An 18,690-nucleotide genomic window follows, 5' to 3' on the forward strand; every position below is an offset into this window, starting at 1 on the left:
ACTGACCGCCTGCCCTGCAGGTCGCTGAGTCGGTGTCCACTCGAGGGCAGTGAGTTTATCTATCAATCAATCTATCAATCATCTATCTATAATCTATCCATCTATCTATCTATCTATGTATCTATCTATCCATACGGAGCAGCCGGAGGTCTCCAACTGCTGACCGTTGCCCGAAGAGGACACGATCGCCGCAGTGGACGCCCAAGGGCCAGCAGAGCACACGGCCATTTCTCCCCTCCGCCCTGCGCTACCAGAGCGTGTCCCGTCGGCTGAATGGAATGGATCCCGGGGGGGCACCGTGAATGGTCAACCGGACAGGCTGACCACAAGGTCGGTGGCAGAAGCCGCCATCCCGTCTGGAGCAGAAAGAGGAGGCTGTCCACCCACGGATGGACGGATGGACGGACTGCCCACGGGGGCAGCTGGCACCCTGTGCTCTTGGGTCGCCCAGAGTCGGGGTCTCTTCCAGGACAGGGGTCATCTTTCCGGAGGGCCACCACGGGCTGCAAGTGGGGCTGCGACCTCCAACGTCGGCAAGGTCAAGCTCACTGGCCACCAGGAGGGAGAAAGGAGACGGCCAGGCCTTTCTGCCACACGCCTCTGGCTACTTGTGAGCCGGGCCACGTGGCTGGTCAGCGTCTGGGGGTGCTCACTGGGCGCACGGTGGCGCGGAGAAATTAATTAGGGGCGGATTTTGGGGGGAGGGAGCCCGGGGCTCCTCTGCACCCCCACAAAGCCAGAGCCAGCTGTAGGGCCCATGCTCCTGGCCAGTGAGAGTCGGGCCCGGGAAGGAGAGCACCGAGGACCGCAAAGGAAGTGCGTCTCCTTTATTTCATTTCTCCATCAGTTTGCACCTCAATCTGTTCACACCGCGGGCAATCCCGGAACCCCGCTTTCCCAGGCGGGGGACACACCGCGCGCACCAGCTGTGGGTTAGCAAGTCTCTTCCTTCGCGCACAGATTTGGGGTTCCGGGAGCCCCGGCTCATGCATCCTGCTTCCCCCCCATGTTCCTTTCCCGGGAAGGCACAGGACCCCCGTGCTGTCTCCCCAGGGCACCCAGCGTGCACTTAACCGGCACCCTCAGCTGCCCGCTTAGTCTGCAAGCACAGGGAACGGGGGTGCGTGCGGCGGGGTGCCAGGAGGCATGTCCACTGCCAGGGCGCCACGCACCCGCTCCCCAAAATCCAGCACGGCCCATTTTCACCAGCCTGGAAGCCGTTGCCCTCCTCCTCCGCCGCCTTGGCGCGCAAACTCTCCAAGAGCCGCGCTAGGGGAAGGCACCCGCTTCGCGCGCCCCGAAGAAGCCGGCGGCCGCGCCCCCGCCGGGGTCCCCGAGGGCGGCGAAGGCCTGGTCGTGGTGCAGACCCCACTGCCCCTCGTCCTCGTCCTCGGGCTCCGGCTCGGCCGCTGCGGCTGCGGCGCGCGCGTTCTCGTAGAGGAAGACCTGCAGGTCCACGTGCGCGGGGGCCAGGCGGTTGCGCTTGGCGCGCACCACGTTGGCGGCCGAGCCGAAGAGGCGCTGCGGGCAGACGCGCGTGGCCGGCACGCACCAGTACTTCTGCAAGACGCCGGGCAGCACCGGGAAGAGGGCGAGGCGGTCCGACCACCACTTGAGCGGGTCCTCCCCGAGGCCCAGCACCTTCTGCGACTTGAAGTTGCTGACCTCCTCCACCACCTGCGCGTGCCGTTCCTCCTGGTCCTCGGGGCCGCCCGCCTGGCAGAAGATCTCCGCCAGCATGCTGTTGATGACCGCGGACGGCGCGGGGGGCGGCGCGCCCCCCAACTGCAGCCTCTTCGCCGGCGGGTCCTCGGCGGGGGGCGCGGCGGAGGCGGCGCAGAGCGCATCCTCGTGCGCTCCCCGGAACGCGCCGCCCGCGCCCCTGCCGCGGTCCAGCAGGCCCTTGGCCTCCTCCACCACCCTGTTCTCCACCTGCTGGCGCTCCAGGGCGGACAGGAAGGGCAGCTTCTTGTAGCGCGGGTCCAGGAAGGTGGCCACGTTGAGGAACATGGCCACCTCGGGCGCCTCCTGGTAGGTCCTGCTGAGCTCCTGCGCGATGACCTCCTTGGCCATGGTGACCTCCTTGCAGTCCGTGTCCTTGACGCTGAGCGTGGTGCTGAAGAGCATGTGCAGCAGCGGCCTCACCATGCTGATGGCGGGGTACCTGGAGGCGGACAGCATGTCGGCCACCTGCTTGAAGGGCTGCAGCAGCTCCGCCAGCGCCTCCATGGCGCCCCACTCGGCCGCCTCCAGCATCAGGTGGTGGCTATTGGTGTCCTCGACCAGCACGGCGGTGACCACGAACTGCTGCTCCTGCAGGCGCTGCAGCATGGCCAGGGTGCTGCCCCACCAGCCCGCGCGGTCGCTGCGCAGCATGCACCTGCGCGCGCGCCGCTGCCCCTGCTTCTCCGCGAGCAGGTGCATGGCGGCGGGCGAGTGCTGGAAGTAGTCCACCAGCCGGCGGCACCGCGCCAGCAGCGCGCCCAGCCGGGGCAGCCGCAGCGCGCGCTGGATGCCCGCGTCGAAGCTGCGCGCCAGGCACGGCATGTGCACCGGCGTGTCCAGCAGCGCGCACGCCTGCGCCAGGTCGCGGCCGTGGTCGCTGGTGGCGCCGAAGACCTTGGCGCCCACGCCCCACTCCGTGAAGGTCTCGTACAGCACGCGCGCCACCGTCTCCGCCGCGTTCTCCTCGGGCACCTCGAAGGTCCTGAGGCAGCGCCAGGCCAGCGCGAGGCCGCCCCCGTGGGCGCCGCCGCCGCCGCCCGGGGTGAGGAAGTGGGCGCCCAGCGTCACGTAGGCGCGGTGCTGGGTGTCGCTGCGCCAGGCGTCCATGGAGACGCCGCACCAGGGCGCACGGCTCAGCTCGCGCTGCACCGCCGCGCGCACCGCCGCGTACTTCTCGGGCAGGGCGCGCGCGTAAAAGAAGTCGGCGCCCGGGAGCTCGTAGCGCGGGTCGGCCGCGCGGAGCAGCCTGCGGAAGGTGGCCTCGTGCACCACGGACGCCGGGAAGAGGCCCTCGCAGAGGAAGGCCAGCACGGCCGCCGTGAGCTCCTGCTGGCGCCGGCTCTCCTGCGCGTGGCTCGCCTTGGTGGCCAAGGCGTCCGGGGCGCCCGCCGCCGCCGCCGCCGCCGCCTGCGGGGACGCGTCGGGCTTGAGCTTGGAGAAGGCGCTGGCGAAGGCCTCGCGCATCTGGTCCGTGTTGCTCTTGACGAACTCGCAGAATTCCTCCGCGTGGTTCTTCTCCAGGTGGTAGGACAGGTTGGAGGTGTTGCCCGAGTAGGCGATCTGCGCCATGCAGATGCGGCAGTAGATCTTTTTCCACTGCTGGATGCAGCCCTCGGCGTCCGTGTCGAAGCCGAAGTACTTCCACACCTTGCTCTTGGCGCGCGGGTGCGCCACCAGCTTCAGGTCCGCCGGCGAGCCCGCGTCCGCGCCCTTGGCCTCCATGGCGCTTCAGGCGAGGCCCGCGCCTGCCGAGAAGCGGGGAGAAGGACACGGTCAGACAAAGCGGGGTGCACACACACACCCCCCGCGGGTGAGGGGGGGACCCCGGCTCACGCGCCGCAGCCACGCCAGCCACGCCAGCGCAGGCTTTCCACCCCGGGGATGCAGGAATGCGCGCGCGCGCAGACCTTTGCTGCATGCGCTTCATTGTGCGCGCCGCTGCGGAGTGGACACTGACGCACAGACACCCTCTCCAGGTGCCCTGGCGGCGTATTGATGTCCTCCCGGCAAGGTCAGCGGTTCGAAGCCAACTGCCGGCCCCGGAGGGGACACAGAGGAGCCTGTGTGGTCGCGTAAAGAGTGGGTTTGAACCGCCGACCTTGCCGCGAGCGGCCCTGCACCATCAGGAGGTCACCACGGCTCCTTTTCGTCTCTCAGAGCCAAGTCCAGCCTGACCCTCAGCGGCCCCGCAGGACAGAGCAGAACGGACCCTGGGCCCCAGTCCCAACCGCCCCCACCGAATGGGGTCCCTGCGCAGTGGCCCGATGTAGGGCAGAAGGACACACCGCCCGGCCCTGCCCGCCCTCAGCACCGTCCGCATGTCTGAGCCACGGCTGCAGCCCGTGTCCGTCCATCTCCCAGAGGACCGTCCTCTCTGTCGCTGCCCCTGCGCTTGACCAAGCACGATGTCCATCTCCAGGGACCGCGGGCTCTCGAGGTCACAGCGAGCCCCCCGGGGACCGAGTTCAGGGCTCAGTGGGAGTCCCAAGACAGTGGGTGTGTGTGGTTCTGGGGGTTCACACTCTGGAAGGCGGACCCCACTCCCCACCTGGTGGTTCACTTTCCCTCCGTCGCGAGCGAGTTTTAAGTCGCTCATCAACAAGGTGGAGTTCGGGGGCGCAAACGGGTGCAGCAGACACTTCCTGTTGTCGGCACAGTTTCTCCCGGAGCTGGGAACACGCCGCCTCCCTGCCGCAGGTGCGTCACAGGTGTGCTCAGGTGTGTGTGCACCCAGGTACGGGTGTCCTAGTGCATTTTCACGTGCACAGTTTTACGCACACGCACGCGCATATCCCACTAGGCTTTCTTTCCATTTCCCATGTCCGGTGTGCAGCCCTGAGGCTACTGGTTTAGGCGCTGGGCTGCTCACAAGGTCGGGGGTTCAAGCCCTCCCGCCACTGAGCGAGAGGAAGCAGAGGCTTTCTGCACCGGAGCCTGGAGACCCCCGGGGGCGGCTCCGCCCTGTCCTGCAGGGTCGCCGTGAGTCAGTGTCCACTCGATGGCCGTGGGTTTGGGTTTGACTTTGGTCACAGAGGCTTTTCCTCCACGGTCCAGGGGCAGGACGCCAGGCCTTTCTTCTGCTGCACCCTGAGTGTCCTCCAGCCTCTTTGGAGCCCAATCCGGGCGCCCCTCGCCGTGGGCGCCGTCGGGGATTATTGGAGGAGCGAGCTCTTCGGCGCTTGCTTTGGGGGCAGCGGGACCCCCGGGCGCCGGCCTGCAGGTGGCTCTGCGCGGCCGTGGACCCCACGCAGGGGGCCGGTGTGTTCTATGTTCAGACTTGCAACGTTCGCCACGTGCCCTGCAGAACACGGACTAGGATGCAACAGATGCACCACGGAGCGACTGTCCTTCGTTACGGCGGCCGCGGAGACACATGCAGCCGAGGGCCCCCCTCCCCACGCGCGCCTCCCACGCCCCCCACTCCCCTCCCCCCGCGGGCTCTGCACAAAGGCTCAGCTGCACGCAGGACCGGGTGAGCTCCAAGCTCACACCAAGGGCTGCACACGCACGCTGGACGTCACAGGGCGTAAGGCAAGGTCATGCACGCTGGACGTCACAGGCCATAATGCAAGGTCACGCACGCTGGACGTCACAGGCCGTAACACAAGGTCATGCACGCTGGACGTCACAGGGCGTAAGGCAAGGTCATGCACGCTGGACGTCACAGGCCATAATGCAAGGTCACGCACGCTGGACGTCACAGGCCGTAAAGCAAGGTCATGCACGCTGGACGTCACAGGCTGTAATGCAAGGTCATGCACGGTGGACATCACAGGGCGTAACGCAAGGCCATGCACGCTGGACGTCACAGGCCGTAATGCAAGGTCACGCACGCTGGACGTCACAGGCCGTAACGCAAGGTCATGCACGCTGGACGTCACAGGCCGTAATGCAAGGTCATGCACACTGGACGTCACAGGCCGTAACGCAAGGTCACGCACGCTGGACGTCACAGGCCGTAACACAAGGTCACGCACGCTGGACGTCACAGGCCGTAATGCAAGGTCATGCACGCTGGACGTCCCAGGCCGTAACGCAAGGTCATGCACGCTGGACGTCACAGGCCGTAACGCAAGGTCATGCACGCTGGACGTCACAGGCCGTAACGCAAGGTCATGCACGCTGGACGTCACAGGCCGTAACGCAAGGTCATGCACGCTGGACGTCCCAGGGCCATAAACTCAAGGCCATGCACGCTGGACGTCACAGGCCGCAATGCAGGTCATGCACGCTGGACGTCACAGGCCGTAACGCAAGGTCACGCACGCTGGACATCACAGGGCCATAATGCAAGGTCACGCATAATGGACGTCACAGGCCGTAAGGCAAGGTCATGCAAGCTGGACGTCACAGGCCGTAACTCAAGGTCATGCACGCTGTAACGTCACAGGGCCGTGACGCCATCACACGCTATGATGTCACAGCGCTGTAGTAACACGTCGCCGTGGCACGGCGCATGCGCACGCCGCAACGCACCTGCCGCAACATCACGGCGGCGCCTGCGCGCTGTAACCTAACTGCCGGACCGCCACGTCCACACGGCACAGCGCATGCGCACGCAGAACGTCACAGCGTGTATCACGTCATCGTGGCACGGCGCGTGCGCACACCATGACGTCACAGCACCATAACATCAAATCATCAGGGCACGCACGTACGTAGACTAACGTAACTGCCGTAACATAACGTCATCATGACAGCGCATGCGCTTGCTGTAACCTAACGGCCGCAACGTCCAAGCAACATGGCACCGCGCATGCGCACGCTACGACGCCACAGCACCATAATCTAGTCCTCGGGGCACCGCGCATGCGCACGCTATAACGTAACCGGAACGTAATGTCCCTGGCCGCCGCAGCGCCGTGACTTAGACGTCCCCCTGGCACCGCGCATGCGCACGCTATAACGTAACCGGAACGGAATGACCCTGGCCGCCGCAGCGCCGTGACTTAGACGTTCCCTGGCACCGCGCATGCGCACGCACTGACGTCACCGGCGGCAACGTAACGTCCCGGTGGCTCAGCGTACAACGTAACCGCCGCACAGCCACTCGCCCCGCCCCCCTGCGGGAAGAGCGTGGCGCCTGGGGAGCAGCGGCAGAGAGGCCTGGCGGCCCCGCGGGGCGCAGCGCACCGGGGCCTCGGAAGAAAGGCCTGGCGCTCCGTGTCTGCCGTCGCCGCTCGTTTGGTCCAGGGCGGTCGCAGGCGAGGTTGGGGGGACACGGGGCGGTATTGAGACTGAGCACAAGGAGAAGAGAATGGGTTGGGGTGCTGGTCTGCCCGTGCCCCCAGCCCGCCCCCCACTTTCTGCTACCGGACAGAGTAGTAATAGTCACATGCCACCAGGATGAGAACAAGGGGCCGTTAGTGATTGCCTCTCAAATGGGATCACGAGCTGCCTCCACTCGGCTATAAACAGGGGAGGGTGCCCTTGGGTCCCTGCAGCTTCCTGGGTGAGGGGTCCGGGCTTCTGACTCACCTAGGACGCCAGAGCGCCCCCTAGAGGCGGGGACGGGGAGGTTCTCTGTCAGAGCGCCCCCTAGAGGCGTGGAGGGTCTGTGTCAGAGCGCCCCCTAGAGGCGGGGACGGGGAGGGTCTGTGCCAGAGCGCCCCCTAGAGGCGGGGACGGGGAGGTTCTCTGTCAGAGCGCCCCCTAGAGGCGGGGACGGGGAGGGTCTGTGTCAGAGCGCCCCCTAGAGATGGGGACGGGGAGACCGTGTCACATGGACAGTGGACATGTCGTCGGGAGAGGCGAGTCCCTGGGGAAGGACGTCGTGCTTGGTCCAGTCGAGGGGCAGCGACAGAGAGGAAGGCCCTGGATGCGATGCACGGACACGGGGCTGCAGCGTGGCTCAGGCAGAGGGGTGCGGACCGGGCAGTGTCCCTCTGTTGTGCAGGGTGCAGGAAGGACACGGGCACCCACATGGGCTCCACGGGGGTCCTTTCTCTGCGACGTCTGAGGGCAGACTCCTGGACTGGGGTTGGGGTTCGGCTTACCTCCAGCTCTCCCCCAGCCCCACCCAGAGCAGGTGATCCCAGCCCCCATCCCCACCCTGAAGGCCCCCCTTGCAACTCTATCCGCCACTGGGTGCCCCCCACCCCCGGGCAAGAATGGCTTCAGGAAGAGGAGCCCTGGGTTAATTGCAAGGGACAGGAGGCCAAGTTCACATTCCATTCTGCAAGCCCGGGAGAGACTCATTCTCTGCTCCCGTGCAGACTGACCGCCTGGGAGACCCCCAGGGGCAGCCCCGCCCTGTCCTGCAGGGTCCCCGTGAGCCGGCGTCCACTCGAGGGCACAGACTTGGGGTTTTCTGTAACTTCCTGTCTAATTACAGGTGATTCTTGTTGGATAAACTCACTCAGGTGGAGTGGATGCCAATGACTCACAGCGACCGTGCAAATCTTCCTAGCAAGGTACTAATCCCAGAGGCTTCCCAGGGAGGCATGACCCAAGTCCACGTGGAGGAAGCGCTCCAGCCTGTGCCAGGTGATCTATGGAATGCAGGCAACAAAATCCAACTCTGAAGGAGGAGATGGTATCGGAGCTTAAATTGTGAACCCCCGGTGTGCAGAAGGCGATGGGGGGGACAGGGCATGCCCCAGAACATCCTCCTGGACTATCAGACAGGGGACTTTCTCTCTGAGGGCAAAGGGACACCGGTTGGAACATCGGAACAGGCAAATCCCTAAACACGGGACTAAGATGAGTGGCTGCCAGGAGCTGGCGGAGGAAAGAACTGGGGAGGTCCTGGTTCAAGGAGGCTGAGCTTCTGTTTGGGGGAAGAAAAAGGTTTCAGAAATCAATAGCGAAGGGTTCAAGTAGAAAGCAAATGTTAGCGGGTGAAGGGAGACGCCGGACGGTGTAAGATATGACAAAATAACACTGATTTATGAATTATCAAGGGTTCATGAGGAAGGGGGCATGGAGGAGGGAGGGGAAAATGAGGAGCTGATGCCATGGGCTCAAGCAGAAAGCAAATGTTTGCAGAATGATGAGGGCAACACATGTACAAATGTGCCCGACGCAATGGAGGCGTGGATGGATTGTGATAAGAATTGCATGAGCCCCTAAATACAGTGATTCTAAAAAATAGAGCTGACAGGTGTACAACACAGTAAACGTCATTGATACCACCGAATTGCGTAAACACGGAAACGGTTAAAACAGGAAGGGGAAAAATCTAACTCTCTGACATTGGATCTCATCTTGTGACCCCTTTTAAAGTCGTCTTGGGCTTTAACATTTTCGGCTTTTTATCGATGGAAGTCCCCAGTGTGGCTTGGTCGCGGCTGCTGGTTTGTGGGCCTTTGCTCGCTCCCTGCGTGTGTTTGTACGGTTTTTTCCTGCAGATGAAACCCAGCACAGGTACATCTGTGGGGGCAGCAACTGAATTCACAGCGCCCCTGGGGGGTGGGGGGGGCGCAGCAGGGCAGGGTGGGGGGCCAGGGGGTGCTGACGAGAAACTGCAAGAGCAGATGTTTCCACGCTCACGACGGTGATGTTTGCGCAATTCTGCACGCGCGCGACTGATTAAAGTGGGTGACACGCGAGGTGGGTGAAGAAATGTCCTGATTGTGCTAGCGATCACACACCTCATTCTTAACACCTGCGCGCCCTTCAGGCAGCGGGGCGACAGGCAGGCGATGTCAAAAACTGTCAACGCTTTTTTAAAAAAACTGAGCGCACGTCTGCATGATGACTTTTTTCTTGTTTCTCCCGTCTCGCGTGCAACGAGGGGATTTCGGGTTTGGGTTTTGCAGCGCGCCTAGGAACAGGTACCCTGGTTGCCAGGCAACAGGCCCAGGTGCAAGCAAAGCACTCAGCATCCTGCTCAGGCCTGGAGCTCCTGGGACCAGGCCCTGAGATAACTCCGCCCCCGAGATGACTCCGCCCACCGAGCAGACCCCGCCCACCATGCAGACCTAGCCCTGATGACCCCGCCCCTGAACTGACTCCGCCCTCAGCGCAGACCTAGCCCTGATGACTCTGCTGGGCACTGACTCCGCCCCCAGAGATGACTCCGCCCCCAGAGATGACCCCACCCACCGCACAGACCAAGCACCCACAGATGACTCCGCCCCCACACTGACTCCGCCCACCGCACAGACCTAGCCCAGAGATGACTCCGCCCACAGCTCAGACCGAGCCCTAATGACTCTGCCCGGCACTGACTCCGCCCCCAGAGATGACTCCGCCCACCGCGCAGACCAAGCACCAACAGATGACTCCGCCCCCACACTGACTCCGCCCACCGCACGGACCTAGTCCTGATGACTCTGCTGGGCACTGACTCCGCCCCCAGATATGACCCCGCCCACCGCGCAGACCAAGCACTCACAGATGACTCCGCCCCCACACTGACTCCGCCCTCAGCGCAGACCTAGTCCTGATGACTCTGCTGGGCACTGACTCCGCCCCCAGAGATGACTCCGCCCCCAGAGATGACCCCACCCACCGCACAGACCAAGCACCCACAGATGACTCCGCCCCCACACTGACTCCGCCCACCGCACAGACCTAGCCCAGAGATGACTCCGCCCACAGCTCAGACCGAGCCCTAATGACTCTGCCCGGCACTGACTCCGCCCCCAGAGATGACTCCGCCCACCGCGCAGACCAAGCACCAACAGATGACTCCGCCCCCACACTGACTCCGCCCACCGCACGGACCTAGTCCTGATGACTCTGCTGGGCACTGACTCCGCCCCCAGAGATGACCCCGCCCCCGGCGATGACCCCACCCACCGCACAGACCAAGCACCCACAGATGACTCCGCCCCCACACTGACTCCGCCCACCGCACGGAATTAGCCCAGATGTGACTCCGCCGCGGAGATGACTCCGCCCACAGCTCAGACCGAGTCCTGATGCCTCTGCCCGGCACTGACTCCGCCCCCAGAGATGACTCCGCCCCCGGAGATGGCCCCGCCCACCGCGCCGCCCCCGCCCCCGCCGGGGAGGAAGTGGTCACCGCGCCGCGGAGCGAAGGTGGACGGACCGGAAGTGCCCCCCTCCTCCCGCCCCGCGCCGGCTCGCAGGCGCGCGGCGGCCCCCCAGGACCGCGGGGGCGCCCCTCCTCCCAGGGGGCGCTCCAAGGGGGGGCCGCGGTCCCCGCCCGCGCGAGACGCCGGCCCCACCCCCACCCGCCCCGCCCCCCGCGGCGGGCGCCGCGGCCCCCGAGGGGCGCGGCCATGACCCCGGGAGGCGGGGTCCGCGCGGTCGAGGGGGGCAGGTCTGGGGACCCCGGACGCCGCGCCGGAGCGCGCCCCGCCGCCGTGTCCGCGCGCCCCCGGCCCGCCCCCCGCCCGCGGTCAAGGTCACGGGGTCCGCGCGCCCCGCCCCCCGCGCCCCCCGCCCCCCGCGCCCGCTGACCTGGCTCCGGGGGCGCCCCGCGCAGGCGGCGCAGCAGCTGGAGCAGCAGCACGGCCGCGCCCGCCGCGTACACCCGCAGGAGCGCCCGCGCCGCGCACAAAGCCGACATGGCCGCCGGGGCCGACGGACGGACGGAAACGCCCGCCCCGCGCGCAGCACCGCCCCCGCCGGCCGCGCCGCCCCCCCCCCGCCCCGCCCCGCCCGACCCGAGCGGACCCCGGCCGGGGCTCCCCCTGGGACGAGAGAACCCCCTGGGGTCGCCGCACACACCTGGCAGCCCCCCCACCCGAGCATCCCCCCCCAGGGCCCCCCTGCAGACGCTTGAGTGCAACTCCGACCCCCCTGCACCCTAATCTCCCACGTGAACACAGACCCCCCCGCACCCTAATCTCCCACGTGAACATAGACCCCCCCTCCTGACTTCCCCCCAGACCCTGCACCCCAACATGGGTCCCCTCTGGAAGACCCTCGCCCCCCCCACACACCATGGGACCCTGACACACACACCCCCTAACAGCCCACCACCAAACCCCCCACTGACCCTCCTGCAGACTCCAGGCCCACTCCGAGTCGCCCCCTCCCCAAACTGCCTGGGCTCCCATGCACCCACCCGCCCAGACCTCAGCTGGAGCTCTGCACCCCACCCACCGAGATCCCCTCCCCATGGGGACCCTGAGTCCTGCCCAGTCCCGGGCACCCAGCCAGGACCCCTCCCCCCACCTCCCAGGTATGGTCAGTCCAGGTCCAAACCAAACTCCCTCCCTTCACGTGGTTAGTGAAGCTGCAGGACCCCCACCTTCACGTGCTTAGTGAAGGTGGGGGTGTCTGGGGCTGTTAACTCTTTAAGGAGCAGAGCCCCAGGTTGCTGCTTAGACTGATTCACCGCATACCCCTCCCCCTCCTACACCCTCCTGCCAGGCACCCACAAAGACCTGCACCCAGATCTTTGGAGGACACCTCTCAATCCACCCTGAACCCCACCCCACCCCCCGCCTCAGGGACACCTCCCATCCTGCTCTCGGGGAGCCCCAGAGGGACCTGACACCCTACCTTCCCGGACCCCTAGGAGCCCTGGGCTTTCCACCACCACCACCCCGGGCACCTAACCAGATCACTGCCTTCTCCGGAGGCAGACACCCCAACTCCACATCCCTGCCAGGACCCCAGACCCACCAAGCCTCCGAATCCCCCAACAAACCGCTGCCTGAGACACCCCCTCTCTGGCAGCCTGGACCCGCGCTAGGACCCCAGACTTCACACACCCCCAGTCCTAAGCCCAGGTTCTCCCTCCTCACGGTCTCCCCCAGGTCCACAAGGCACAGGGGGACACACCCAGACCCTACCTTGGGCCCTCACCTCCAGTGAGGTGAGGTGACCCTTGACCTGTGCCCAGACTCCTGTGTGCACCCCAGAATCTGTGAAACAGCCCCGTCAGTGATCCTGCCCCCCACGACCTTGCAGGCCAGCACGGCAGTTCAGTCTCTCCCCACCACCACCTCCTCTCTTCCTCGGGGGACACCCAGGACCCTGCCACCCCCATGGACACAGCAGGAGCCCCAACCCACGCAGACACCACACAGAGCCCAGCACTCAAGGTTTGGACCAGCACCCCAACTCCATCAGGAGGGACCTGCCTCACTCTGGGGGGGTCTCCCGCCCAGCCTTAGGGGTCTGGCCTTCCCCCCAGGGCTCCCCACAGATGGAACCCGGAGCTGCCCACTTGGCCAGGTGTGCCCAGGTGTGTGCAGGTCATTTATATATATTTTTATATATTTATAGTCACTGCCATCAGCGAGCAGAGCTGCCCCTGTGGGTCTCCCAGGCTGTCCGTCTTTATGGGAGCAGGTTTGTCTGCCAGGAAGTGGCTCCTGGCTTTGAACACACGACCTTGCAGTTAGTGGTCCAACAGGTAAGCCACGACCAGAGCCCCTACATGCAGGTGGGCCCAGGTACGCTCAGGTAAGCCCAGGTGAATTCGCGCAGGTCGGATGCATGCAGGCAAGTGCAGGCCGGCCTGCCTGCCCAGCCAGGGTCCTGAGAGAGCCTCATGGGCTGCCAGCCCCGCCCCCGCCCCCCAGGACATCCCCATGTCCCAACCGAATGAGTGTCCAGCTCTGTCAGGTGACCTCCCCACTCCCCCCAGCTCCCCGCCCCCCACAACCCCTCCCCCAGGTCTTAGCAGTGTCCCGGGTCAGTGGTGTCCGGAGGGTCCCTGTCAGGCTGGAAGCTCTGCCGCCCGTATTTCAGACATGAGCAGGGTGGACAGGGCTCAGCTTCCAGGCTGAGAGAGACCAGGAAGCAAGTCCTGGCAACCTTTTTTAATTTTCTTTTTCTGGAAATCAGCCCGTTTTTAAACCTTGCGGGGGGATCGCGGCAGGACATGGTGGGACACGGAGGTAGAAGCTGCCTCTTCAGTATTTCCAAAGCCAGCAGGCAGGGTCACTGTGAGTCGGGTGGACTAGAGAAACGGATTCAGAGACGCTCGTGGGTGGACGATAAAGACCTTTATAAACAACAGCAATTGTACATTAAGAAAGCAGCCCGGCCCAGTCCAGTCCAAGCCCATAAATCCCATATGTCCAAACCCAGTCTATAAATTCCCCTTCAGACTCACGCAGCTCCTGCAATGACACGGAATTCAGGGGGACCCCAGGCCGGCGGGTGCAGAGTCTTGTGGATCCAGTGGCCGTGGACGCTGCTCAGCGTCGGCGTGGCCTCCACGTGGCTCCAGGGCTCCGGCGTGGCTCCGTGTGTCTTGTCAGCTGCAGTGTCTCCCAGGGAGGGAGCAGAATTCCCAGAATCCTCAGCAGAAGGCCACGCCCACACAGAGGCCTCATTGGCTGCGACCTGATGGACAGGCTGGACTCCGCCCCTTCGCTCTGAATCCTCTCCCATGGACACCAGAGGATGCACGTACCACTGCCGCTAGGGTGGACCGGTTTCAGTGGAGCCTGCGGGCTAAACGGAACACTAGGAAGAAAGGCCTGGCGGCGGCGTTCTGCAGATGAACCCGCGGAACCTCTGCGGACCCCGCAGAGAGCAGTCGGAAGCAAAGCTGAAAGTGGACACACACCTGGTCAGGAAGGTGCTCAGACCACACAGCGGCCAGAGACCGGAGCTGACCAGGCAGTGTTTCCTCCTGCGCTGTGTGGGGGTGGCCGGGAGTGGCAGCTGACTCGTTGACAGCAAAGAGCCCCCCGAGTCATGCTGGTTTTGGGGGGCTCATGCCCCCACCGGTACAGGAGCCCCGGGAGCTCTGTTGGATAAGCATGGGGCTGCTACCTGCAAGGTCGGCGGTTCAATCCCACCAGCAGCTCCAAGGGCGAAAGACCAGCCTGTCTGCTCCCATAAAGGGCAAGGGTCTCAGACACCCACAGGGGCACCTCTGCCCTGTGTGGGCGCAGACTCGGCACGGGGCGGCGAGGGAACTTCCGGCCGCGGGGACGTCGGAACGTTTGCTGCTAAGTCGTTTGACACCTCTGCTTTTTTTTCCTCTTGGGTTGATGTTTAGGGGGGCGGGCCTTTTGGGGTGTTTGTTGTGGGTAGCAGCCATGGGGACCAGCCGCACAGTGGGGTTTACCTCTTTGAAGTACCTCCCGCTTCTGCAGGAACCCACCTCCGGTCTGTGCAGCCCCCACCTCGCAGCAGGAAGGGGCGGGGGGGGACAAAGGAGCCTGGGGATCCACGTACCCCCCGCACACACATACAGGAGAGGCTCCCCCCTCCTTCCCTCCCTCCTCCCCCCAGGCGACTGTTCAGGGCAGGTGCTCAGCTGCTGAGACAGGACTCCTGTCCATGTGATGGAGTTTACCTGGGCCTCCCTGGGGGTGGGCGCAGAGGCTCCCCCCAAGAGAGTGGCTTTCACGGGCAGATTTATTTTCTCACCGAGTGCAGGGGGCCGGAAGCCGGCATTCAGGACCCTGCCTCTAGGCAGCGGTTCTCAACCCGTGGGTCGCGACCCCTGTGCATGTCTCTCTCCCTCCCCCTCTCTCATCTATCTCTCTGTCTCTCTCCCCCTCCTGTCTCTCCTCTCTGCCTCCTTCTCCATTTCTATTCTCTCTCCTCCCCCCTCCACACCCCCCTGAGCCTCTGCCTTCTTCCTCAGCTGGTGGTCCGTCTCCCTGCAGTGTCCACCTGTCCTCTGCTGTCAGTCTGGCCCCTGACTTGTTCCTGAGTCTAGCCTGCTCCTTATAACCCAGAAACCCTAAGGCCACCTGCCCCAGGATGAGCGCCCCACAGAAACAAAACCCAGTTATGAGGGGTGGACTCACAGCCACCCACCTGGTGGACAGGTGGAACACAGGGCGGGGGGGCGGGGCATGAGTGAGCAGAGGAGGGGGGTGGGCGCGTGACCCCACTGGGGTGTCATCAGCCTGGGACTGGATTGACGGGCATGACCCCACCGCTATCCAGGAGGATCAAGTGGACCGAACGTCTCAGGATCACATCCGCTCAAGTCAGTCTAAGTCCCATCCTGGTCCGCAAGTCCCTCTGCAGATGCGCGCACCTGCGGGCAGGTGGACGCACCTGCGGGCAGGTGGACGCACCTGCGGGCAGGTGGACGCACCTGTGGGCAGGTGGGGCGAAATGAGGGACCAGGAAGCAGGGAGATCCCAGGCCGGTGGGTTCAGAGTTATGTGGATCCAAGCCCGGAGGGAATGCAGGGGGGCGGGGGGGGGAGCGGCTTGGGCTGCCCACGTGGACGCCCCATGGAGGCAGAGAATCCCAGGGACTTCCCAGGGAGGGGGAAGGTGAAGGAGCAGAGGCCACACCCCTAAGGCGGGGCCTAACACTTGATTGACACGTGGGCGCCCCCTGGAGGCAGACAGAATCCCAGGGATGTCCCTGATAGGAGGAAGGTGGAGCAGAAGCCACACCCCCAGGGAGGGGCCTAACACTTGGTTGACGCGTGGGCGCCCCCTGGAGGCAGATGCAGAATCCCCTGCAACACACGCTTGTCTTCGCATCTCCTGACTGCTGCTTCCAGCCAGGAGCTTGCAGGGTGGGTGCATGCAAGGACGAGGTCCCTGGGGCTTCCATCTCCTTGTTGATCGAGGTGTTGGTGCAGGCGCGATGTCAGGGCGTTTGCTTTACCATCTCGGCGGAAGACTGTGGTCTTGGATCTCGCCCCTCCAGTGCTGCGAATCCCCTTTGCTTTCCCTTAGCAAGTGCTGGGGACTGAGATTCCCTGTCACCTGGGGTGACGGATAGGGAGAAGCAGGTGGGGGAGGAGTTGAGAAAATAAGGCGGAAACGCAGGAAAATCACCCAGGATCACCCCTTGGGGATAAAGCCGTGGTGCATTCAGTCTGATCTAGGTTGGTTCCAACGCAGAGGAACCCTGCGAAAATCTATTCAGGGGTACGAGCCTTTCTAGGCTTTGATGTTAAAGCTCTATCCAATTAAATAGATCTTTCATTTATTTTAAAAATCATTTTATGAGGGGCTCATACACCTCTTACCACAATCCATACCTACGTCAATTGTGTAAAGCACATTTGTACGTTCATTGCCCTCATCATTCTCAAAACATTTGCTCTCCACTTAAGCCCCTGGCATCAGGGGGCATATTTCCAGTGTGGGGAGGAGACAAATAAATGTCTCTCTCTCTCTCTCTCTCTCTCTCTCTCTCTCTCTCTCTCTCTCTCTCTCTCTCTCTCTCTCTCACACACACACACACACACACACACACTTGCAAAAGAGAAGCATCCACCCCACCATTCCCAAGCAGGTGGCACACAGCAAGCAAGACGATGCAGGATGTTTTTATTTCTTTCCACCTTTATTTTTTTCTTGAGGCAGTTAAGTCATGAAGGGATATTTTTTTAATTTGTTGATGTGATCATAAATAGCTCGTGGCCCAGTTTCTCCTGTAATGGACGCCAGCTCCATACACTGAAAATAACATCTGAGCCTCTCTCCCTCCCTCTCTCTCTCAATCTCTTTTCCTTTTTTAAAAGGTCCTTGCTGAGTTTCAAACACACACACACACACACACACACACTGAAAGCTGTGGGCGGAGCCTCTCTGGACACCCTGTTGTATCGACGACAGAGTTTAGGCCGGCCTCTCTCAGAGTCACTTTTGAAAAAAGGATTTCCAACATGAAGACAAGGACTTCCTTTCCCAATATGGTTCATGCTTTGTTAAAACTAATAGTAAAAACAGTGAGGCCGGTAGACTAGGAGGCAAACCCAGACGGAGCTTCACAACAAAGACCACCTGTATGCCGGGAAAACAGCCCAGCCCAGGCCAGTTCAAATCCACCAGTCCGATACTGGACCGTATTCCCGATACTCGTCCATGAATTCCTCTTCAGACTCAGGCAGCACCTGCGACGACGCCGAATGCAGGGAGAGCGTGGTCTCCACGTGGCTCCACGAGAGCATGGTCCACCTCCAGGGAGGAAGAGAGGAAGCTCCCAGAATCCTCCAGAGAAGGCCACGCCCACCAGGAAGGATCTTCAGGCTGTGACCTGATTGACAGGCTAGAGCCCGCCCCTTCGTTGGCCACACCCACCAGGAAGGATCTTCAGGCTGTGGCCTGATTGACAGGCTAGAGCCCGCCCCTTCATTGGCCACGCCCACCAGGAAGGATCTTCAGGCTGTGACCTGATTGACAGGCTAGAGCCCGCCCCTTCATTGGCCACGCCCACCAGGAAGGATCTTCAGGCTGTGACCTGATTGACAGGCTAGAGCCCGCCCCTTCATTGGCCACGCCCACCAGGAAGGATCTTCAGGCTGTGACCTGATTGACAGGCTAGAGCCCGCCCCTTCATTGGCCACGCCCACCAGGAAGGATCTTCAGGCTGTGACCTGATTGGCAGGATAGACCCCGCCCCTTCATTGGCCACGCCCGCCGACTGATTGACAGGCTAGACCCCGCCCCTTCACGCTTCTGCATCAAGGTCACGTGGAACACCCATTGAGCTTTCACGGCGATTGGTTACATTGTTTCCACGCGGCAGCCATTGTTACCTGCCCTGGGTTCCCTTTTCCCGCCCTTTCCTCCTACCTGTGCGGGTCCCTCCATCCTTCGCTTTACCTTCCCGCCGAGCAGCGGCGCCCCACCTTCCTGCGCCGCCGCCCTGTCACCCAGGGGCGCACGTTGCGCTGACGCCCCACCGCCAGCCCTGCCGTCGTGCCGCTTGCTGCTTCCTCACTGTCACTTTGATTCTGTCCTGAACCTGGCGGGACCCCCCTGTGAAAGGGTCGCTCGACCCCCCACCCCCCAAGGGGTCACGACCCACAGGCTGAGGACCCTCGTATCCACTCCTTTAAGATCTCATCAATAATATATATATATATATATTATCAAGCCATCTATGGCAGTTACATAATCTAGTGTCAATTGGAGGATTCCGAGTGAGGACGTGGAGTCTAGCCTGTCCATCAGGTTGGTGACGTCATTGGATTTGGGGCACACATTCGCTCCCTGGGAGACGTCTCTGTGGAGAAGGCACGTGGAGACACGCTGATGGAGCCCGAGCCCTGGAGCTGGAGGAGCCACGTGGAGGCCACGCCGGCGCTGAGCAGCGTCCACGGCCACTGGATCCACAAGACTCTGCGCCCGCCGGCCTGTGATCGTCCTGCAT

At 63.3% G+C, this 18,690-nt stretch overlaps 2 protein-coding genes across 2 annotated transcripts in view; both read right to left on the reverse strand.

The window, feature by feature from the left end:
- Positions 1-11,225, reverse strand: part of LOC142434624 (polyprenol dehydrogenase-like) — a 30,885-nt gene extending 19,660 nt beyond the window's left edge. Inside the window, exon 1 of the mRNA XM_075539304.1 lies at positions 11,098-11,225. Coding sequence (XP_075395419.1) covers positions 11,098-11,206 — 109 coding nt within the window. The 5' untranslated portion in view covers positions 11,207-11,225. The remainder of the gene's footprint in view (positions 1-11,097) is intronic.
- On the reverse strand, positions 805-11,226 carry LOC142434623 (E3 SUMO-protein ligase ZBED1-like). Its single transcript, XM_075539303.1, has 2 exons — positions 11,098-11,226; positions 805-3,470 (listed from the first exon to the last, which is right to left on the reverse strand). Exon 2 carries the CDS (start codon positions 3,445-3,447, stop codon positions 1,270-1,272), a length of 2,178 nt encoding a protein of 725 aa, XP_075395418.1. The 5' UTR covers positions 3,448-3,470; positions 11,098-11,226; the 3' UTR covers positions 805-1,269.
- Positions 11,227-18,690: the final 7,464 nt, after the last annotated feature.

The sequence above is a fragment of the Tenrec ecaudatus genome, chromosome X (assembly GCF_050624435.1).
Source record: "Tenrec ecaudatus isolate mTenEca1 chromosome X, mTenEca1.hap1, whole genome shotgun sequence".
Classification (NCBI taxonomy): Eukaryota; Metazoa; Chordata; class Mammalia; order Afrosoricida; family Tenrecidae; genus Tenrec; species Tenrec ecaudatus.

Excerpts from the sequence above, each read along its gene's own strand:
- LOC142434623 (XM_075539303.1), bottom strand. The coding sequence starts at position 3,447 with ATGGAGGCCAAGGGCGCGGACGCGGGCTCGCCGGCGGACCTGAAGCTG.